Source organism: Botryllus schlosseri, chromosome 2, assembly GCF_051294905.1.
Source record: "Botryllus schlosseri isolate E-star chromosome 2, Bs_hap1, whole genome shotgun sequence".
NCBI lineage: Eukaryota > Metazoa > Chordata > Ascidiacea > Stolidobranchia > Styelidae > Botryllus > Botryllus schlosseri.
The window spans coordinates 22960930-22985294 of NC_137237.1; the positions used below are offsets into that span (position 1 = coordinate 22960930).

At 41.0% G+C, this 24365-nt stretch overlaps 1 protein-coding gene across 3 annotated transcripts; it reads right to left on the reverse strand.

Moving 5' to 3' along the window:
- Window positions 1–24365, reverse strand: LOC145434217 (uncharacterized). 3 transcript variants are annotated; one of them, XM_080311554.1, is made up of 11 exons: window positions 24122–24365; window positions 23918–24044; window positions 19321–19383; window positions 15885–16037; window positions 15285–15391; window positions 13690–13815; window positions 10002–10122; window positions 3650–3791; window positions 2052–2189; window positions 964–1096; window positions 1–218 (listed from the first exon to the last, which is right to left on the reverse strand). In XM_080311554.1, exons 4-11 carry the CDS (start codon window positions 16030–16032, stop codon window positions 12–14), a joined length of 1122 nt encoding a protein of 373 aa, XP_080167680.1. In that variant the 5' UTR covers window positions 16033–16037; window positions 19321–19383; window positions 23918–24044; window positions 24122–24365; the 3' UTR covers window positions 1–11. The 3 variants fall into 3 exon arrangements, with proteins under 3 accessions (XP_080167680.1, XP_080167679.1, XP_080167678.1); XM_080311553.1 differs by having other exon boundaries at window positions 23918–24365; XM_080311552.1 differs by lacking the exons at window positions 23918–24044; window positions 24122–24365 and adding an exon at window positions 20429–20936.

Here is a 24365-nt window from a genome sequence, read left to right on the forward strand (position 1 = left end):
TACGCCCATTTTCATAATTTAATATGAAGCCAATTGACACAGCATACGTAAATTATGTATTCAAATGGTGCACATAGTGCTATTCCATATCTGCACGACGGTCCAATATACCAGCCGTCCATGCATGGAGAATTCTCGATGATCTGTATGTTTTTGTCAAAATTTTCCCAAGTTGGCGAATGGAACTGTTGATAGCATTGCGAGCCATCAGATAATCCCTAAAAAGAAATATATCATCATGGAGATTGTAGCGTGAAGTACATTTTGTGGGGGTACGTCGTGTGCAGTGGCTGACGCAGGGGAGGTTCGGGTTCGAACCCCATCCTTTGTTGTTGTTGTCGTTTGGGGTATTCATGGTGATTGTCGACTACCATGGTCATTTACACCAGGCCAATTTTCTTCATCTTTACTCCGTAAAAGCGCCGACTTGTTGCACAGCCCACTTCTAGGCTTTTATAAGACACCGCTTACACGGATGAGATGGTGAGGAGGAGCCTCCCAATTAGATAGGAATTATTATCGAGTCGACCTCGGTCAGACTCAAACCCGCAACCCATTGGTGATGCAGCTGTGAATTATACCACTACGCTATCTCGCCACCCCATCCTTGTGAAATATCAATTCTATCTCCAATATATATAAGCTCATTTGTAATTAATCAATTTCTATCACGCTGTTGCGTTCCGGCCGAGCAATGCGATGACATATTTCAAGGCGAAGCCTCGCATTTGTGAACTGGTATCTGAAAGGGAACAGCAATAAACATTTATTGTAATGTTGTCGTTTTGTGTGAAACACAAACACGTGGGCATGCATGTTCTTTAAAGATAGGAGTATGACATGTATATTGGGTTACATATTTTGGTAAAAAGTGTAATGTGGAATTGATTTGTTAAAACCCGTTACATGTAAGATGTATCTATACATTATAACTGACATAATTGATTTATCCGACTTACATACCTTCATAATGTCGAAACAATGCCCAGGATCTCCCGTCACTAAATATGTGACGATCGGTATACCTTGTGCCGAGAATTGTTTCCCGATGTCCCTGAGATGATTTTTCAGATTTCCAGGCTTGCAATTGGCGCACCTGTTGAAGAAATAATGTGATTATTAATATTGAAAAATAAACAATCTGGGTCGTATTGCCTTATCGGTCTGGCACCCCTCACAATTCAGTTGATTAAAATGGGTTAAATTATAGATAACTAACATACGGTGAGTTATCTATAGTTAAATTAACGCATTTCTGGCTATAGCACGATCTCAACGGGTGCTGTGGCGAGATAGCGTAGTGGTACGTTCTACAGCTGCGACACCAATGGGTTGTGGGTTCTAGTCCGACCGAGGTCGACCGCTGGATTCCTACCTAAGTGTCGGAGGGTTTCGCTCCTACTCGCCACATGATTCGCGGAAGCGGTGTCTTAAAAAGTCTAGAAATGGGCCGTGCTAAGTCGGTAAATATGGAAATATGATAAAGAATATCGGCATGCTGTAAAATGACCAATATAGTCGAGACACCATGAATATAAAAACTAAAAATACTCAACGCGCAGTAACGACGCGCCTCAGAGCGTGCGAACGGACGCGACAAATACCACAATTAGATGGTATGAAGCAGAAACTGAGTTGAGCGAAAGTGATGGCCTTTTCAATATAGTGCTAGTGAAAATACAATTGGTAGATAGCGTGATAATCGGAATATGTATCGCGCGTTTTTGATGTGTAATTACACCTGTTATACGAATTACAGAGGGAAGAAAGGCAGATCATTCTCCCCTGTACCACCGTGGCTCACAGAAGATGGAGATGCGTAAGGTTATCGAGTCAGCTTCATCATTCTTCTTTTTACTTAATCTCGAGTGACGAGCACCGGGCTGGAGGAAGGGGGTAACGGATGTCAGTTTTACAAATTATAGTCTTTGGTCTGACCTTACCGGAATTCGAACATACGACCGACCGACAGAGAAGCGACCGTTCAACTACTACGCTATCCTGTCAAATCCAATCGCATTTAATACAGCATTCAAATCAATTTATTTTACCCGTCGGTCACCAGGACTACAATTCTCTCTGTGCCTTCAACCCCAACACGGGAACCATGTTTCCGACTAAACATTTTCTCCTTCGAAAATTTGAGAGCGTCCAGCAGGCAAGTTCTTCCCGATGTATTATCATGGTATCTGAAAAGACAATAGAGATACATTTCGCAGCTCGACAGCGCGGTTGAAGTATTTTAATTGGTGGGACTTCAGTTATGATTGCATTTAAAACAAATGGTGTATTAAAACACTTCGTTTAAACATGTTTTGAACAGTGTTTTAAAACAAAGCTTTTTTAAAATTTTTTTTTCAAAAGTTGTATTGTTATACCATAATTGTGTAAATACTTTCCAAAAACATGTGGTATGAGCCTATACGAAGATTTACATCCGATAGAGTCGACGGATAAAATATGGCATGGTTGGAACCCTCGATCGTCGTCGGTTCAAGAGTTATAGCATGTAGATATATGATTGGTACGGAATGGGTGTTCTGATGATGATGACCGCCGTCCTTAAAAATGCTGCATAACGATCTAGTCCTGGTTAAAGATTTTTGGCCCGTTTACGGCAGGGCTCGGTAGCCTATTTCATCAAAGGAGCCATATTTACCCTACATCTTCAATTGTCAATGTCAATCGACTGTGACGTCACAATTAAATATTGGTACGTAATCGACAAAAACAATAAAATCATATTTTAAGCAAGGGCCATTTTAGTACTCCTAGCTTAGGAGTTGAGAGACACAACCATGGCCTGTCACATCATTACTATCGTCTCTGATATTTCTTTATGTATGTACTATTGCTGGCTACCAACATTAATTAATTGGAGACTACTGCATGATGCCTACAGGGTTTTGTAGGTTATAAATTTGCCAGGTAGCTCCTGCAATGAACTAGATTTAGCCTTGCCTATTCGGCGTCGCTTTTTCTAAATGCCTGGCCGTCCCTAAGTCCAGGGATGTCAAACAGACTAGTTAATCCGGCCTGCGAAGCAATTCTGACTACATTGTATTATCCATAGGGCTGGGCACAATGATTCGAGCACTCGAATCTGAATCGAGTATTAATTTTTATGATTCGAGTCGAGTAGTAAAAGACGATTTTTTCGAGTACCGAAATTATACGCTGCTCGTCACTGAAAGTTAATTTATCAACGAGAATTGTAGTTTCAATACTAATTTTCACTGTTGAAGCCTTGCAACCTTGATTGGCGGTATACCGAGATATCGTAGCAATACCAAACATATAGTACAAAGGCGGTTACTGGACGTAGCACATTTCCGAAGTCATGGTTATCCCACAACATTGTCACCAGGTGGAATGAATGGTCGAAAAAATACCAAAGTATCTTTTATGAGATGGATAACAGGCATTATAATCTTTGTGGTGGCATTTACGGTACGTATTTGAACTTTGACATGTTACAATCTGTTATGACGTCATAATGGCTGATACTCGATTACTCGACTCGACTCGAAGCATATTACGTGATTCAGAATCGAATCACTCAGGTACTCGATTTTGCCCAGCCCTAATTATCCAGCATATGAGAACACCAAAGTGTTCGTAAAACAACTCAGTATGTTGTAAAACTCACTCGATATCTGTGTCCATTCCGGTGAGCAGTTGTGCCTTTTCGAAATATTTGTCGAAGTTGATTTCGGGATAAACAGTTTTATCAAAATTGAGCACTCCGACACGAGTGGCGTCCTTGCCGATGCTGATAGGACCGCAAAACGCTGAATCCGAGAATGCGTGTTAGGAAATATAGTAATTGGAAATTCACTGGCATTGCGTGGGGCTGCAGGCCAATCCTAATTGTCGTCAACGTGGAAAAAAGTTACAATACATCAAACGGGAGAGTTGCTGCAGCCTGTTTCATGTGCAATTTACTCGCAGGCTTAGCCTATATATAAGGTAACTATATTTTGAGATCCTGAAAAGAGGACACTTATCGAAAATTCTGAAAGCTCTAGCACCGGCTAAGAAAACTGGTGAATTTGATAATTCTTCTACCAAAACTTCTGTGTTGACTAAAAAAGGTCAACACTTTGGCTCGACTCCCGAACCACCCGATACGATACGATAGTGTGTGGTGTTGAATAAAAAAAGGGGTCATCACTTTGTCTCGACTCCTGAAAACCCCGCTTTTTACGATTATCGACTCCCGCATTACCCACTTTTCTACAATTCTGCTTACCAATTCTGCCTAGAAGTCGACTTTTTCATGGCATTTTAATACTTTTGCTGATAAGAGAGGACAAATTCCCAAAAAAGAGGCCATTAAGGCGTCCTCTGGGGACACTTTCAATTTTGCGAGAAAAGAAGGCAAATCCTTTTAAAAGAGGACGTATGGTTCTAGGGTTGTTCAGATTTGCAAAATTGTCAGGAAATTTCGATGCTTGTGACCCAAATGATGGTTTAGTACATAAAAACACTTATATGAGCAATTTTGGTCATCTTCGTCGTGATCTTCTATCCCCGAAAAGCCCCCAAAGATGCACGGGGCAATTCTCCTTACTGCTTGATCTGTAGTGTTGACCATGTCACCGGTTTATAGCTTTGTGACGTTATCATTCGGAAACGGCCATGTAGAGACGAGATATTGCAATAAAATAGATATGTTTTCAAAATGTTATTCAAATGCAGCCTGTAAAGGCCACATACATCTCAGTTTTGCTCAGCAAAACCTCTCTGTCATGCTCATGGGAATCATGTATTAGTTGCACCATTGACATCGGCTTGATTTGGATCGTACATTGAAGAGGCGCCGTTGGGTTGCAATTCGTGAACAAATACTGATATTCCTAGCTAGTCTTCAGCCATAAGGTATTATTCAAAGGTATGTAATGTCAGTAATACTTTTCCCAACTTCAAATCATCTGTAAAATACCGAGTTATCTTATTTTATGGTAGACTGCAATTTAGTTGAAGAAAAATGCCTGAAACAATGCATCCAACACAATGTTCAGCGCTTGCCGTATAGGTATTCTTGTCATATTCCCAGGGCCGTAACAGCACTTCGTCAGCCCCCCCCCAAAACTTTGGTCTTGGGCCCCCCATAGGGTTATAGACCCAACTTCTGGGGGGCTTCGCCCCCCAGACCCCCCTCCGGCGATACACTTTTACCGCTATTCATCATTTTTATTCGGACTTTGTTTAGTGGATCAGCTTTTGACGCCTAAGCGCGCGAAGCGCGGAAAATTTCTAGAATTCATGATTTCATCGGTCAGTATGATCGGGAATTGCATAAATTGTTATCAATTTTTATCTTCTCTCTGCTCACGTAATCAGATTTGCCGGTAGAGCTGAGTGAGGTGTGTTTGAAAAGGTAGGACCACTCAATATTAATTAAACATCTTCGGGGGTATACCCGTTGGCAGGAACGAAACAGCACCTGGTCAGGCCCCTAAAAACGTGGGTCTTGGGCTCCCATAGGGTGATGAAACGACCCCCCCCCCATCACGTTGTTCGCGTTTGTCACGAAATTATCTGTACTATACTGTGAGCCAGCGCGATGCGCGAAAATTTTCGATAATTTATGATGAAATCGATCAATCAGATCGGTGATTGCATATATATTATGCTATCAATTTATTGTCCTCTACTCACGTAATTAGATTTACCGGGAGGGCCCGTAAATAATCATTAAACATCTTCGGGCTGGCGGACACGTTGATATGACTTCGTCACATGATGTTATTTCGTGACTTCAAGTCTGCTATATCAAGAAATATAGAATCGTCCAAATGTAGGCTTCTAAACTAAGAGACGCACACCATTTCAAATTGGTATTTCTTCACTGGCATAAATTTTTTCCCAACGGGATGGTATTTGTCTTGTGGGGTTCAGATTGCAAAGACAGGAACATTCGGCGCCAGTCATTTAGGCGCCTATGGACAATTAAACCTATATGTATTTTGTAGGGATGGTGTGAACCCCAGAAAGGTTCAGGTTCGCGTGAACGCGAACCTTTTTGAAAGGTTCTGTGTGAACACGAACGTGAACCTCATGACGTCACGTGACGTCATATTGCTAATTACAAACTTACATTTCAGTGATGTGATAGCCTATAACAATGTGAACGTCGACAAACGTCAAGTGTGTCAACTGCGGCAATCAAATCATATAATAATCCCATAAAATCAATATCTTCCGTCGCTTTGCCAACGAGGACTTGCAAGCGAATATAAGCTTACGACTTAACGATCTAGGCCAGACCAGACAATGCATTCGGCGTCTGAGCATTGCTACGTTGATATTGCGCAGAGCGTAAAACGGGTTTCCATACCTGCTACCGATATTGTCCCATTAAAAAGTTATATAGCAGTAGCCAACACCCCAATCGCGACGATTTGTTTTTTATGATGCAATAAACACATGAAATCAAGATTGACCCCGTACGGCAGCTAGATTTTTATTACCAGACAACGATATCAGTTTCATTGATTGGCTGAATAAGCATCATTCGTTGGCTGAATAAGCATCATTCGCTAAGTCAGGGATATCCCTGGCTAAGTTGAGTACCTACGTATAGCGTATTTCCCTCTTGATCTTGTGTGATTGCGGGTCAAGCTCACATCACAGAGTCACTAAATATTCACAAACGTAAAGCTGGATATTTCGAGCAAACATTTGTAACCAAGCATGTAGAATTTTTGAGATTTTCAAGGTGCATGGTCGTTCAGTGTTGATTTGTTTTTATGCTGCCAGCGCCACGCATAGAGTGGCTCGCAGTTGACATGCAATAAATTTCAACCAAAGATGTTATAATGAAGTGAAAATTGTAATATATGAAAAAGTGCAGAACCTACAGTGCAGAACCTACCAAGGTTCGTTTGTGAACGTGAACCCCTAAATTTCGAAGGTTCACACACAGAACGCGAACGTGAACCTCACGTTCACACCATCCCTAGTATTTTGTATATATAACGAAGTCTTCGGTCTGCATAAGGGCATAGACCTTTTTGGCCAAGCTTTTCTCGCTGCCGATCGTTCTGGCACACCTCTTGGAGTCGCATGTTATATGGCTAAAACTTGATTGTATGTCTTGGTGGGTCGGGGCGCGGTAATGGTCCAATACCCAATACTATAGATAAATGGCTACTTTAATTCGCGCGCAGCGCGAAAAAAATTTGAAAAAATTGCATAAAATTTCAAAAAATACTCTATGATTTATGCTGATTCAGGAAATAATTTTGGGCCCCCTTCGAGCTCGGGCCCCCCCCAATTGGGGGGTTTGGGGTGCGGCAGTTACGGTGCTGCATATTCCATACGTTGGCAACCTTTTCAACAGTTAGAAGGACACAGTCCTGCGTTGTGTTAGTTTCGGGGCAACTTTCTTTCAGATATGGCGGATGTAGTAGAACCTCATCTACAGTCTGTAACTTGGAGTGACTAATACACTCAGATAAATATCCGACCTAATAGTGACCAGAATATCAGACCAAATAGTCAGAGATGAGCATGGATTAGGATTAGGTTTGGAAAAAACAGGATTTGTGAAATTTTGTCGGATTTGGATTGGATTTGGATTAGACATTTTTTTCAGAACGGATTAGGATTTGGATTGGATTTACCTATTTTCTGGGAGATTGAAATGTCGTGAGGCGAATCGCGACAAACTTTATTCAGATCAGTTATTAATGTAATTATGGTTACTAAGTTATCTTGAATCAAGTGAATCGTTGGTTGTGAAAGAAAATTTTCGAATCCCTCCATTGCATGAATTAGTATTTTTTCTGAATTTCCAGTTCGAATCGGATTAGGATAGGACATGGACTAGAATCTGAAAATAGTATGGATTAGGATTTTGATTTTGATTTGAAGGTTCGGATTTGGATTGGATTAGGACATAGAAATTTCAAATCCGCTCATCTCTGCAAATAGTGGGCAGACCTGAATCTTGTTCATGGTTGGTCCGCAAAACCGATATCCGCTTTGTTTCAGACATTTTTCTGCAACTAAATTGCAGTCTACCAAAAAATAAGATAACTCGGTATTTTACAGATGATTTGAAGTTGTGAAAAGTATTACTGACATTACATACCTTTGAATAATACCTTATGGCTGAAAACTGGCTGGGAATATCAGTATTTGTTGACGAATTGCAACCCAACGGCGCTTCTTCAATGTACGATCCAAAGCAAGCCGATGTCAATGGTGCAACCAATACATGATTCCCATGAGCATGATAGACAAGTTGTGCAGAGTGAAATCGATGTGCATGTGGCCTTTATAGGACTGCATTCAAGTACAATTTTGAAAACATGGCTATTTTATTGCAATATATTATCTCTACACGGCCGTTTTCAACTGATAACTTCACAAAAGCTATAAACCGGTGTCATGGTCAACATTGCATATCGAGTAGTAAGGAGAATTGCCCCGTGGATCTTTGGGGGGTTTTCGGGGATAGAAGATCACGATGAAGATGACTAAAATTGCCATAAAAGTGTTTTTATGTTCTAAACAATCATTTTGGTCACAAGCATCGAAGTTTCCTGACAATTTTTCAAATCTGAACAACCCTTGGTTACCAGTGATGAGCGGATAGTGCTTTTCGAGACTCCGAATCCCTCCGATAACTTTAGTCTCTGAGGAAAACTCCCTCCGACTCCGAAGAGCTCAATCCCAGACTCCGAGATACTTCGGTGAATCTCGTCAAGTATCCGAAACAGTGGCAAGCATGGTACATGGTACACATGGTACAACATGGTACATGTGATAATATGGTTGGCCTCATAGTATTGCTTACTCTCCAGTCCCCAATTGCAGCGCAGATGGCTGATTTTTATGCACTTGGCAATAATTTTTGCATGTTACCCGTCATATTAAAACTTTAGAGGTGTCAACTGTCTCTGTTTTGGTTTATAATCATAATCAATAGTGTATTCTAGTCACAGCTATCCAAAGATATCGGAGACAAAAGTTACAATACTCCGAAACTCTCCGGAAAAATATCTGTAGTAAACTCCAACTCCGCTCCGACAGTCACAAAATCGGCAAAACCCCGCTCCGATGCTCATCACTGATGGTAACCCTACTATATATCATCTCTTGTTACTCCATGCACTATGTATAACTGCTTACAACTTTGTGGTTGGTGTAGCCTGTAGTGCATAACGAAGTGACTGAGATATGCAACGTGGATAGGGGATAGGCATGACACCACTCTCAAATCGTCTCCGTTTTGTGTTACAGTTGTTTTCGTAAACTTTCAACGGGTATTTAGTTAATCTAATAAGTGACAAAATATTTTGAGAGAAAGATATTTGATTGTAAGCGTTGTATTAGTGTTGATAAATCTAAACGAACGAGGGCACAAAACACGAACAAAGGTACAGCTTGGTGTGTCATGCCTGAATAATTCTCCACGTCCCGTCGGCTAATTTCAATTTCCTTCGCCCCTGGTTTCCTTGGACACAACGACTTGCGTGGTGTAGAAATTTCACTCAGGATTCAAATTATTTTACCCTAATATTTTAATCGTCAGTCGATATCTTTTGTTTGTTTCATTTATTACGTTCCAGTTTTGCTATACACTTTGCTACCGCCCGACATCAATGTTTCAAATTCAAGAAATTCTTATTAGGAACCTCTTAGGCTCTGTCTCGCGTGTCGACCGTAACACTATTGCCAATACTTCATAAATCTATGTATGAGCGCTTGTCGTCTGCTGCAAATGATCCACAGGGCGCAGTGTTGTATTACCCATTTAGGCTTCAAGTTAAGTTTATCAGCAGGGTGGTGCTTTTAATTTCAACGTTACGTATCCATGCGCCACGTGGACGCACTGCAACTATGTCAGTTAATTGAGGCGTCCCTTACCTAATGTACATCCGGTGAAATGTAGAGCTTTTATCAAAGATAAAGTGTTCAAATGATAGGCCTAAATCGCAAATATTGTATAATGAGCAGTGAGCACGACAAAGCAGCATTACACTTACAATTTGTCATAGCCTTGGCTAGCCTGATGAGTTTTATGAAGTTGCTTGATCCAACGCTGCCACTTTCATCGAGCATGAAAAGTACGTCGCGATGTTTGAGGCTTAAAGCTGCTTCTGTATGCTGAAAGGGATAATATAATGTTTCAAATATAGCAAGGTATGCAGTGTATACTATGCAGACGTGGGGTGATTACTTCGTGAATGTAATCGATTGCGATTACGATTACTTCCTAATGACGCGATTACGACTACGATTACAGCAAAATCAGGAAGTAGTCGATTACGATTACGATTACATTGGAAAAGTAATCACGATTACTCACGATTACATTTATTTTACATCTTAGAAGCTATGCTGGAAGACAATATATGGATTGCGCTGAAAAGGCCTAATGAGATAACAAACTCCCTTTAAAAAAGATGCGTCATTTGCTTGTTACGTCATAATGTACCTATTGCTCATTTTTATAGAGGTCAATTTATCGCGCCCAACGATTTACATTCTTGCCAGGGCCATAACTGCCGCACCCCAAATTCCCCAATAGGGTGGAGAGCGAGCTCGAAGGGGACTCAAAAAGTATTTCGTAAACCAAAATAGTTATAGAGTATTTTCGAGAGATCTAATTAACTTGAAAACCCTCTCTAGATCAGTGATTCCCAACCACGGCTCCCAGCTAGCCTACTTGCAGCTCCCATTGACGTTGGAAAATCCAACAAAAATAATAAAAAATCAATCTATAACAAACAAAAAATTGATAGTAAAAATTATACACTTGCTTGGCTTGGAAACTGGAGTTTATAATTATAAGGGTGGAGACCAATTCCTTTGCTGTCGAGTAACGATTCTCTACTCAGCAACGATTTCGTTACTCAACTCACGTCAGAAAGTATCTCACACTCAAACGCGTTTGGATGGGTACTCAGATTTAAGTTTGCTTATCATCGGACTTAATTAAGAGCAAGTGGTGTTACAACACGTTTCACAACGCTATCTGACCATCAAACCAATGGATCTTTGACTTGATTTTTAAGTTCAACGGCCGCATTGACGGAATGAATGTTTTTTTGCCCATGATGAAATTGTTTTCAAGTCCTATTGTAGTTAATGCGGCCACTGACCCTAGTAATTTACAACTTGAGTTGCTAGACATGCAGTCATGATATAAGACATGGCAATTTGTTTGTGCGTCTCACGAAAGTTTTTCTTTTAGTCTGCTACGTTTGAGCCACTACAATATCTTTTGATTATATAACAAATCGGAGGTCACGAATTAACAACATACACTAAAGTAATTATAACAAGATAATATGAATTATGAATTACGTGCCCCCAGCTCTACTGGTAGGTAATTGTGTGGCCAGATAGCGCAGTGGTATAATCCATGGCCGCAACACCAATGGTTCCTACCAAAGTGTTGAAGGTTTATCTAGCTAGGGTTGCCATACGTCGGGAATTTCCCGGACATGTCCGGAATTTCACTGTTCAAATTAGCGTCCGGGAGGAATTTCTAAAATATGCCAAATGTCCGAAATTTTGAAGACTTGACGTAGGCTCATAACTTTTACGTAAATCAGCATAAAAACAATATTTTTTGGGGAATATTTATGCTGATGCATGATATTTTTCTTCGCACTGCGCGCGATTTACTATCACAATTATTGATTATAATATGGAGACTACCACCCTCGCAAAAACTGCAATAAAATATAAACAAAAGCAACCTTCATTTACTGGAATAAGCCTAATTGTAATCGCAATTATGGGACAACGGTATATTCCTAGAGATCGATAAGGCCGCTTAAATGTTTAATTCAAAGATAATGGTTCCAAACGATGGTGGGTTCGTTTGCCTTTATTCTGGGGTTTACGCATATGTTAAACGTAATCAGCTTCCAAAATAGCCCGTGAGTAAGTCTGGGCAAAGGTGCTGACTTCTTTTAGTAATCAGCTCATCAAATTTTGATCTGGGTCACGGAACATTTTCAAATTGGAGATGGAGTCGCGACCATAAAGGGTTAGAAACCAGTGGATGTGGGTTTCTTATAAGGCTCCGTGGTGCGCACTGGCAAGTGACATAGATTACCCTATAGTGTTGGCTCAAAATCATTGTGTATTTGGGCGGGAGGGGGCTGAAAACATGTGTTTTCGGTCCCGGTTACATAACACACAGCCACATACTCCTGAACCGGATCGTGACCACCTCTGGTCTATGAGCAAAGCTTTGCTAGTGTGACGTCATAACTCATTTTGAAATCCACTAGTGGGCGCTAAAAAGTGTCCGGAATTTGGGTTGCTGAAATATGGTAACCCTAATCTAGGCTCCTCCTGGCCGCCTCATCCGCGTAAGCGGTGTCTTACAAAAAGCCTAGAAGTGGGCCGTGCTACAAGTTGGCAGATACGGAATCAAAAATGTAGAAAATCGGCCTGGTGTAAATGACCGTTGTAGTCGACAAGCACCATGCATTCATGAATACCTCAAACAAACAAACAAACTCTACAGGTAGATTTGACCATCGGGGGCTGAGAGAGGATTAAAAACTGAGAGTAATATAATGCAATTACTAATAGATATATTATTGACGAAATTCAGTCTTCAACTTGAGATTGCCACCCTATGGGGCCAAAGACCAACGTTTGGACTGAGGGACGAATTGCTGTTTTGGTCCTGATTCCAGCTACATCCCAAGCTGTATAAGCACATGGCCATGGCGGTAGATCCCAATGTTGAGTAAATAATTGTGAAATAACGATTGTCACCCGTTTCAAGTAGTGTCATATGAGAACAAGAAGAAGCGAACATAAAATTCTGCCTTCAACTTAATCGACTTAATACTGCAAGCTGCAGTTAGGAGAAACGGCAAAAACGGCCCGGTCATGATATATATCATCAGCTGTTGATTTTACTGCTTCGTTGTGGAAACCCCAATGTTTTATTTGACGAGTAGAAAATTTCAAATCTTTGTCCGGTGTCCAACGTACTAGATAGGCCTACTGCTCGCCAAGCAGCAACGGTCAAACTGCGTTTAATTAAGCATAACCAAACATCAACACATAAGGTACTATTTTAAACTAGGCAGAGCGGAGACAAATTATACTGCTGCAAGGTAGTGGCGTGTGGAACGTGTTGATAACCTGATATAAAGCACGGCAGGTGTTCTTACAATCACACTAGTGTACGACGTACGTACATCGAACATCTATTTACTGTGGATACTTCTTACGCAATGACGCGCAAAGCTAACTGCGGCTTCTGACGTAATAATGAGCAGTGGCGTTTGAGAATCAGACCCTTGTGCTATCACGAATCTTGTATAATAGCTCTTCCTTGTTCACAAATGTTCACTTGTTCAGTTTGTGTCATAGTCCTTGTACAAATAAAAAGTAATCGTTCTTTCACAGAGAAATCGATTAGATATGGGAAGTAGTCGATTACGATTACGATTACTTCGGATTTTTTTCGAATGTAATCGATTGCGATTACGATTACTTGAAAATGATGTAATCGTCGTAATCGATTACGATTACTAATCGCGATTACCCCATGTCTGATTACTATGTAGCTCAGGTAAAATTAATTAATTTGATATTAATATTATGCTAATGAAATAATCATTCTACGCTCCTTAAACTTCCAAGAGGAACTTTCGGTGGCCTCGTCAAAGATCGGTAAAATTTAAAGAAACGTACCCTTTTTGTTCTTCTGGTCACGCCGTCAGCACTATCCGAAACTCGCCTTCTTGTCCTACCGCGTTTACACCTCCGACCCGACATCAGCAGAACTCCGTTGTCATCGTACGCATCCTGGACACATTTCTGTAAAACATGCACACTTGCACCGCGCATAAAATATGTAAATTGAAAGGCGACCTTTGCTACAACGCGACGCAGAATTCTTCATTTCAAACTTCATATAGTCTTGCGATTAATAGTCTCGATGTAGTTTGATATAGTTGTAGTTTCAACATTGGCCTATCGGAGATACCCTAGAACTGGTTCGCGAACCCCCAAAAGGTTGTTGTTATTGTTTGTGGTATATTCATGCATGTCGACTACAATGGATATTTACACCAGACCGATATTTCTTATTTTTTATTCCGTATCGACCGACTTGTAGCCCGGCCCACTTCTAGGCTTTTTCTAAGACACTGCCTAGGCAGATGAGATGGCGAGATGGAGCCTAGATAAGCTTCCAACTCTTAGGTAGGAATTCTGGAGTCGACATCGGTCGGACTCGAACCCGCAACCCATTGTTGTTGGAGCAGCGGATTATACCACTATGCTATCTTGCCATATAACCCCCCAAATGTCCATGAACCCCGATTTAATGACCCTTTCTATATATGGAATCGTTAGGAAAGCAATGGAAGTGCGTCCTAACCCCAGTTCAGACCATATTTTCTATGTGTCGGAGGCTTATCTGAACTCCTCAGTCCACCTCATCTATTTATCTTATCATCAAGGTATTAAGGCGCTATCCGTTGGGAGATAGCGTAGTAGTGAGCTTCAACGCCACTTGCCCTGGTGGCGCGGGTTCAAGTCCGGAGGTTAACCATGATTAATCCTCTTCCCCCGTGTCGCTGTTCTTACAGTGACAAAAGAGCCCAGATGAAGAAGAATAAAACAAAACGAAAAGAGAAAGAACTGGAGTCTAAAAAGAACCGCCGAACAAAAGATTAGCATCAAAAAGCATTTGGCTGAGAATGCAACTTGCGCTAAAAACTATCGCGATGAAAGATTTTCGATATTAGGTAGAGGCCGCACTAATTTCCATCTGTCTGCACTGGAATCGACTTATATTAAAATCCACCGACCGCGCTTGTGTCAGCAGAAGGAATTTGTAGTGAATCTAAAAATTGTCCACTAGCTGCGCCCGCGGTTTGCCTGTATTTCATGTTGTTTGTTTCTATGACGTCATAATTGGTTGTATGCAATGTAGCTAGATGCATGTTTTTGAAATTCTCCATTTGCTGACGATTGCCCTTGAGAAGTGTCAGCTCGAAAAGCTTCGGGTTTTAATATGAATATATTATTAAAATGTACATCAAAAAGACTGTGACATCGGGCAATAGGCCGAGGTTGATGCCGGATTAAGAGACCTCGACTGCGGTCGTTTCAGCATCCTCTTGTATCTGTTCATTACATCGCATTTGGTGATGTGTATCGCATGTAATCAGATAAAAATATATCGATTATTGAATATTGACTCTTATCCGTAGAAGCATGAATGCAGCCAAAGAAGTGGAATTCCGCATTCTACATTTGGATTGATTCAGTCATATTACCTTGCCTGTACTGCCAGATGTTTTGCTGACGATACCACCTGTTTCTGCAAACTTCGACGCAACGGTCCTGAGGAATATAGCAGTAGTATATTCTTCCGATGTACAATCTAGGTATTTTCGAAATGATTGAATTGATGAAATAGATTTCCCAATAATGCTCGAAGCACAGAGACTACACACTTTCATCATAGTTTTGTGAGAATATGCTTGGTCGCTGCGGGAATGCTCTAACAGTGTCGATAACAAGTCAGCACATTCGATTCACAAGTCATATTCAGTCATTATACATTTCGACCTAGTAAAGCTAAGTCACTCGATATTTGGTGCTTAGCCGAATCAAGTCAAGTCAAGCCGAAGTTTCGAAGTACGATGCATTTAAGTATTTAGATTGGGAGGTGTTGTACCGACCCGAGACCCAAACTCATGCAACTCTTGCAAAGTCATGCTTGCTGTGTGAGTATTGAGCTACAAAGTGTGCCATTGAGGGAAAAGTGATAATAGGCATGGAAGAGCAACGCTAGAATCACCAATCGCACCTTTCGATGTAACAATAATTTCCGTTCCTTCACATAATCTCTAGCCTTATAGATCGCTACTTACCAGCGTATTCATGATCTTCGCCAACGCAATCAGCACCTCCATTCTTGGCGGATAATTTGTTTCTTTCTCTCCTCTTCTGTATTGCATATCCGCCAGTGCTATTTATTATCCTATCGCACAAGCCATACTGTCCATATGGCAGCCACATGCAATCTAAAATATGAAAGATGTAACATTCCTGAATTCTTATACATGGAGCTTTCCGGTTATATATGTTTGATCTCTTGGTTGTCTCTCCGACAATGATAAATGTTGACATGATAAAGGTATAGGACGACAGGAATAGTATTAGCAAACAACATTAGAAACACGGCGGCACGCGTAATGATGAATTCACTGCTATTTTGAATACCTTACTTTTATGACACTGGATGTTTTCGCACTCGCTCTTTTCAATGCCTCGCCGCTATGACACTCGCTATTATCACACTCGCTGTTTTGGCATTCGCTATTTTGAACGTACGACGCTTCGTCCTATGTTGTTCCGTTAATTTTTGCATCTGCCCGCATTTATGCGCGCGTCACGAGTTTTATTGAATCTAGTGCGCTTCGATCATAGAGTGCTACGTATTGAAGGAAAATTGTTTTCAAGATTTTTATCGTATACGAAAGAGTTGTGTCGCATAATATCGTCCCGCACTCATATATTTGTGTAACACACGTAGCTAAATCTTGATGACGGTATAACCCTAGATTAGGAGTTGAAAGGAGGAGGTTATTGAGTTGTCTTTTGTTGAATTTCTACGGTACTATTGAGAGAAACCTGAGTTGCTTCTGAGCATGGAAATGCAAGGGGTATGGCACGATTTGGATTATTATGAGAAATGCTGTGAATAGGGTACTCCTGAAACATCGCAGACGCATATATACATAACCAATGTTCAGTGTTCACGCAGTGTTGGGAACAAGTCGAGACGAGTCGTTGCACACTATGACTCGCGAGTCAGACCTAGTCACTCGATTTTGCACGTGACTTAAGACACGAGTCAAGTCATTTCGAATTTTCGAAGTACGAGGCATGATTCAAGGCATTTAAAAGGCCAGAACACAACATTCAAGCCTATTGCACTATTTGTTTTATAAACATATTCGCTATATGCGTTCGAATCAAATTATACAAGCCCATGGATCATTAAGGATAGCACTGAACAGTGAACACTAAATAGTCTATAGAAGTGAAATACATTCCTATATAAATATAATTAGTTCACGATGACGTGAGCTCTAATCACTCCGTATGCTGTCACATTTTATTTGTGATATAATAAGGAAGGCCGAAAAACAAGGCAAAACAATCAATGCAGGTCTGGTCGCTCTCGTCACATCAGTGTGTCGAGAAAATGAACACGTGTAGCTAGCGTTGGGACCCCGGGAAATCCCGATCCCGGGATCCCGGGATTTGAAGCAATCCCGTTCCCGGGATTAAACTTCATGAAATCCCGGGATTTGTAAACAGCATTTACCCAGGCTTACGTAGCGCCATATCTCATATTTTGGTAATAAAGCAGTGCCAAAACTCGGCTGATTGTCTAAAACTATTCATAATTATGTGATAATAAAATCAACTATGGCATAACAATGAACTACACAATCACTTCCGTCTAGTCCGCGGATAGTAGCCGCAGTGTGACTGAGTATCCATCGTAGCGTTACAAATACGGTGCTGTGGAGGTGAAATACAGGTGGGGATAATAGCGAAATTCGAAGATTTCAGTGCGAAGAGAAAATCAGATAGGAGGCAAAACTTTTTGTTTTGTAAATCTACAGAAAAGCCAAATGCAACTTGTGTCAAGACGTTTTGAAAGCTTCAGGGTTTAGCACAAGGGTGGGCAACATCCGGTCGTGACGGGATTTTGAGCGGCCCGCAGAGAGTTTCTACACTGGAAATAAAAATTTTATCTGAAAGTATCGACAAATTTTATGCGTCACAGAATGAATCCAAGTTTGCCAACCTGAGAAAGATGGTCATGGAACTACTTGTTTAGTTCGTACATGTACATTTGCGAGCAAACATTTTCGACCATATGAACAATAATTGAACATTGACAAAACAAGGCTGCGTTCCCAATCTAACTAATGTTCACGTGCAGTTTTTACTACGGCTTTCTGCATACGACATGCAACTTGAGTTAAAAGAACTTGTTGACAAATTTGACCAACGGCAGATATCTGATGAACAACTATATTGAAGTGCATCAAGTTAATAAATTAAATACTGTTTTTGGTATCTAATGCTTTAAAGCTAAAGTTTACATTAAATACGATTTATTCCTTGTATCGGTGGTTAAATACGCGATTAATGTATCGATTCTGTAATCCGGCTGGCCAAGTACTTGCTTTTCCCATATCAGGCCCGCCGACCGAATAAGTTGCCCGCCCCTGGTCTAGCAAAAAAGGATTGATAACGCATTTAAGGTCCGCACACATATGGTAGTAATATCGTGCATGACTCAACATTAAAGACAGATCCGTCAAAATTAAGGTGAGAACATTAAAGACAGATCCGCCAAAATTAAGGTGAGTAAGATCGATTCCTTTTATAAATCGCATAATGCCTCGCCTCGATGAAAGTCTTAGCCAGTTAACTGCTGTGGACGTGCTAACGTTTATCAAATTGCTCAAAGCGAGTGAATTCGTCGGCCTTTCAAGGCTGACGGCTATGACTTGCAAAGATGTCACAAACTGGTTCGGGGCTTGGTCATCGAACACAGCAAAAAATCCGCAAGTGTGTTGAAGAAGAACTTATTACAATGAAACGGAATAATGGATGTTTTTCGATCACGTTGCACGAATCAACTTCTACAGGAACAGGCGGTACATGAATTTAAACGCTCGTTTTCCGGGTGGCGTTAGATCGCTGGGTTTCATTCGTATTCACGGTAGCATGTTTTGCGTCAATATTACGGTGAATAAATGTTGTTTATGTATCTTGTATGTGTATTTTACTACTTTGATAATCCCGGGATTGAGAAGCGGAAATCCCGGGAAATCCCGATCCCGGGATTTCAAATTTGATCCCGAAGTCCCAACCCTACGTGTAGCGACTAGAGAACGACCGCTATTACTTTATGACATCGACCGAATCCAGTGAAGTCATTTTTGAAAAGTGACTCGAGTCAAATTAAGTGAAGAAGTTGACTTGAATCTGACTCTGATTCCTAGTTCCCACCTTGCCTGTTTTGTAGCAAAACAGGCCGTGCAGAATGCTGTTATCCAAGAACCAGAATAGTTAGCTACTGATCCTAACTGATACAAAGTTTCATCGCCAAATTATATAAATGTATGTTCGATATGCGACTTTCTTATTTGAGTAGTAGTAGTTGAGTATATGAACAATCATAACCATAAAAATATGTATTGCGACATCGCTCGACAGAAGTCGTCACCACAACTATTTTCAAAACGCAAAATGATATGGCATATGATTAGTGATCACCTCTTTTTGCTGGTGTCAACCGTGCTCCTGTCGATCCCACTCGCCACCATACCGGTCCCGATGCTGAAATAAGGAAACGATTTTATCAAGAGGCATCGGGTTTTCTAAATTCCAAGCAAGCTGGTCGCAGTCCAGTCTTAAACCGTATATTAGGCCCGCGGACCGTGAAATACCCGGGTCTGCCTTTATACTATAAGACCAATTTAGTTCAAATCCCACATTTAAAACCCTAATTATTTCTCACTTGAATGACCATCATCGCTGTTTTCACTCAAATGAAATCGACCACCTAAACTTGAATTTATTATTAATTGCTAGTCAAATGAACGTCATTTCATTTTTCCCTCAAATAAGTTGTCACTAAGTTTACCGTAGAAGTCACAATGCGTGATGCATTTGTCACGGAGTGGTGAACCTCTTGTCGCTGCATCATTTAAGAATATTTTGGTCTACCGCCATGCGGTCATCAACCTGTAACCTCAAATAGCTTTTATCCCGAGACCCTGGTTTCTTCTGAGGGAAATGTCATCCCTATACTCTTTATACATCTGATTCGCAAGCACTGGCGCCCTTTTCGTAGTAAACTATAGGTCAGGTATTACTCGAATTACAAGCGAGTTCTAATAGGTAACGGTGAACGCCTGACTTGTATGTTTAATGTTGATTTCTGTCGGCTTACTATACTCACTGAAATCATGAGTAAAATAATGATAAGAAATATCAGTGTGCATTTCAACGAAAATATTTTAAGGTTAATGAATCAATTTCTTCAATAATATTAGTCCTTGCATATCTGACTAGGCCTATACTTTCTTGATCGTTCCGCAGCCCACGTCAACAGATTTTCCGGTATAGCTGATGCAGGTTGTGTTAGTTTACGTTATATATATATATGGGTCTTTGATGTGGAAAGTACCACTAACTGATTTTATACATAATAAGAATAATAACCTAAGTTTGAGAGCCACCTCGTTATCGGCATCAGCCTGAAAGTCGTCGTGGAAGAATCACTGGTTCATGAACAACAGCGAACATTGAAAAAAAAAACGCGAATTCCACGAAGCAACCTGGGAGTATTGAAAATACAGCAAACTCAATTCATATTCACCTCTACTGTCTTGAACAATGACCAGTAGCAAAATCCTAATTACAGCAAGTACAATAATATTCTTCAGTGCCATTTTCGTTGATTGTCGTAAAAGTTACGAATGCGGAATGATTTTAAAGGGAATCAGCAGCATTTATGAATGGTACTACACTGACTTCCTGGGCCCTTGGGCCGGATTAGTTTGCTACGCGATTTCACCATTAAAAATTCCCGTTATGGCCGATATAATCGGAATTTATTATTATTCTATAAGAGTGGCTCAACCTTTTTAGCCGGCGGACTAATTTTAAATTTCTGAAAGTATATTCCAGGGCTCAAGTAACGGAAATTCCGAATTGGTCGATTGATCGATATGTAATTGAGGTATTCGAAGCAACATGGGTTGTGTTGATTGCATGTTGGTTGTAAATGTGATTTAGATCCACGTGGTTAACAGATATCGTAGGATTTTACGACTATTCTTATAAAAACCACGTTATTGTTGTAGTTCAGGGTTTAAGGTCATCTTACGGCAAGGGTCGGCAACCTACGGCCCGCGGGCCGGATCCGGCCCGCGACGAAATAATTAGTTACCACAAGAATACGGCCCTCCGTTTCGTAATGAGTTCCAATCTGCAGTGCAGCACTGTGGCACTGCTTGGTAAGAATGCGGCATTGCTACGAAGTAAGTATCCTACGTCGTATTGGTCTATTGTTACGCCATAAAACTGATGCGAAGGCTGTTGATTAATAGCATAGGACAGGGGTTCTCAACCCGCGGCCCGCGGGCCGCATGCGGCCCGCAGACGCTTTTTCTGTGGCCCGCGAGATCTTTCAATATGACCGCAATTACTACCGGCACAGTATTGTTGCATACGGTATCAATTTAGCTACTAAAGCTCTCTTATCGCTCCGTCTTTGTTTCGTTTGATTTATTCTCATTCTTCAATGCTTTCTGGTTTCTTGATATATGGTCGAGTTTAGATTCTTATTGTTCTGAATAGGTCTTCGGACAGTTCCATCTCGAGTTACACATATCACCTGATCTTAGAAAAAAGCGTTGTTAGCAAAGTCTCAGGCTAAGCAATCCATATTTTGAGGCATTGTTGAGATTGCCGCCGACGTTAAAAACACATGGTTCAAAATTGCTTGGTATATCGCTTACCCATGAAATCTGTTAGAAAAGGTGTTTCTCCAACAAAACGTTACTATACTGTGCGAATCTCCGCTGTTTCCGGAATTTAGCAGCAAGGACAACTTCACCTAACAAATTTCGAAGCTGCAGTTGTCTAATTCAAACGTGACAAGAAGAGTAACAGCAATGTCAGTTAATCTTTTGTCGCATGTTTTGAAACACGTTGCCCGGTAGACTACTTTAACTTAGCATTGGACAAAATCTACGGACATTGCAACGCTAATTGTATTGCGATATTCCATCAGAGTGGATATATTTGTAGACGTAATGTTGGCTGGGTAAACGTGGGGAGAGGGGACTAGCAAACAACATCAACTTAACAAAGCTGACTTCTGTAACTATTGGTGCAGGGCATCAGCCATAGAAGGAAAGGAGAATGGTTGATTGGTTTGCTCAGAAATTACCCCGGACATGAGACTTCTTCTCCTATCACTGAGAGCCCAAAGTGACAATGGCCTCTGTGAAGAAAAAGTTACCGTAGTTGTATACTTGCCCGCTCACGCATTGAAACAGAGAGTTCAGTTCTCTGGTGCAAGGGTTTGAAGGTGCACATTTCGACTTGGGAACGAATGCAATGCACGCTTCATGAAGAGATTTACTTGTTCCGTCGGAAGATGACACAATCTCACTAGAAACAGCAACTGAAAGCTTACGAACGCTGTCCATTATGCTTTAGAATGCATACAAACTATATGTCCATAGACGACTGGTAAATAGGCTATATTAGCCTAAATATAATAGTATAGTCCACAAATATACGGTAATAATGTTCTGCGGCCCGCAGCGCTTTTTGCTGTTAAAATGCGGCCCGTTACGCAAGGAAAGTTGAGAACCCCTGGCATAGGAGATGGAGAATGTATGTAGAGTAGACTAGACCAGTGCTTATAGAGCGTGTGTATCGCGTAACCATAGGTATACCATACTTTTTAAGGGGTTGCCACTCTGATAGGGCGCGGCATTAAAGGTGCGGTTCCTCTGCTTCAAAAACGCTTGGAACATCTCAGACGCAATGTCAAAATCTCAAACTTTCCGTTTCATTTGAGATAACGAGCCTCCGTAGGTTAGTCATCTGCAGTTTAATTCACCAGAAGACATTGTACGCCAAGACAACAAACCTGAATAGTGTTTTGGACACAGTGGGGAAAGCTGATTTTGTCTCACAAACTTGATCACCGACAGTTAGCCTACCCCATATATTACTAGAAGCAGAGAATCAATATGGCGATGTCCTGTATATCTGCCATGTTCGCACATTAAGTCGAGCCGCTATCCTTGCACGAGTGTATGAACTGAGAAACGAAATAGCAACTTTCCTTGAAAATACAAACATCACCGACTCATAGTCTTGTCATCGAAAATGGGTATCTAGGAGAGTAAACCACTAGTACCAGCACTATACCTTTGTAACTGTGATACGAAATTTAATTACTTAATTTCCACCTGCTTTTCCGACATTCGTTCTGTACAAAATAAATTCTGACTACTCAGTACTCGGTTTAATGTGAGCGCCAATACCGTTGCCTGAAAATTTCAAATGGGCCCTTTTGAAATGCGATGCAGTTGAATTGAAAGACAAATTTCATACAAAGAGCATATCGCTGCATGACTTTGACAAAGAGTACGTTCTTGAAATGGGTCTTTATCCCAGCTTGACCAACAATGCAAAAGAAATTGCATCGACTTTTGATAGCACGTACGCATGTGAAAAACAGTTTAAAACAATGGAATTCACGGAAAACAAGCTAAGATCACGTATTCTAATGCCCATTGAGAATGTGGTTGGATTGTTGCTTCATCTGACTTGTTATTAGAAGTTGAAATTCTTTCACAAAGCATGCTGCGCCAAGTGTCACATTTATGCTGCGTTGTTGAAGTGTAAATACATGTGTTTTGCCCTTTTTGTGATTTGTATGATTGAGATTGCCGCAATGTAGGGTACTAAACCCACGTGAGCGTTAAATATAGTATCGAGAAAAATTCCGGCCCGCCAAAAAGTTGTGCACTCGGAATTTGGCCCGCGACTAGCAAAAGGTTGCCGACCCCTGTCTTACGGCATATTCTACGTTTTTCAAGTGGGCGCGAGCACAAGACCCAGCTAAATATACTTCAGAGGGCAACAGAATGACTACGATTTGCAACGCATGATAGATTTATTACATTAGACATCGATGTATCATCTCTCTATATCAATTTCGTTGATGTGAATACCTGATTGGCTGAATGGCGAGATAGTGTATATAGTGGTATAATCCACAGCTGCAACACCAATGGGTTGCGGGTTAGAGTCCCATCGAGGTCGACTCCAATATTCCTACCTTAGTGTTGGAGGTTTATCTAGGCTCTTCCTCGCCATATCATCCGTGTAGGTCAGGGGTGTCAAACATACAGCCCGCGGGCTGCATCCGGCCCGCCAGCTGATTTCATCCGGCCTGCGAAGCAATTCTGAGTAGATTGAAAAATTCATGTATTATCAAGCACATTTCTAACAAATGTTGAGATTTTTAGTAGGAAATACCTACATTGAATAGTCCTTCAAGATAGCACATGTCGAGTATGTTTATAGGCCACATTATAACCACCCGACTGCGGTGTTGTGGTTTCAAGTCATCATTAGGAGCAGGTCGCTGACATTGACACCCAATTTCGAGAAGGCAACAATGTGTGAATTCATTTTACTGACCAAAAACTAATTATTCACGCCAGCGAAAACGTCAAAAACCCTGATATGCAGGTTACATGGAAAATAAAATAGAGGTCTCCAGC

Excerpts from the sequence above, each read along its gene's own strand:
- LOC145434217 (XM_080311552.1), bottom strand. The coding sequence starts at position 20,501 with ATGGCACTGAAGAATATTATTGTACTTGCTGTAATTAGGATTTTGCTA. Across the intron at positions 2,190-3,649 it reads GGAATGGACACAGATATCGA|ATACCATGATAATACATCGG; the intron begins GTGAGTTTTACA and ends TTGTCTTTTCAG. Across the intron at positions 219-963 it reads ATTGTTTCGACATTATGAAG|GGATTATCTGATGGCTCGCA; the intron begins GTATGTAAGTCG and ends ATTTCTTTTTAG.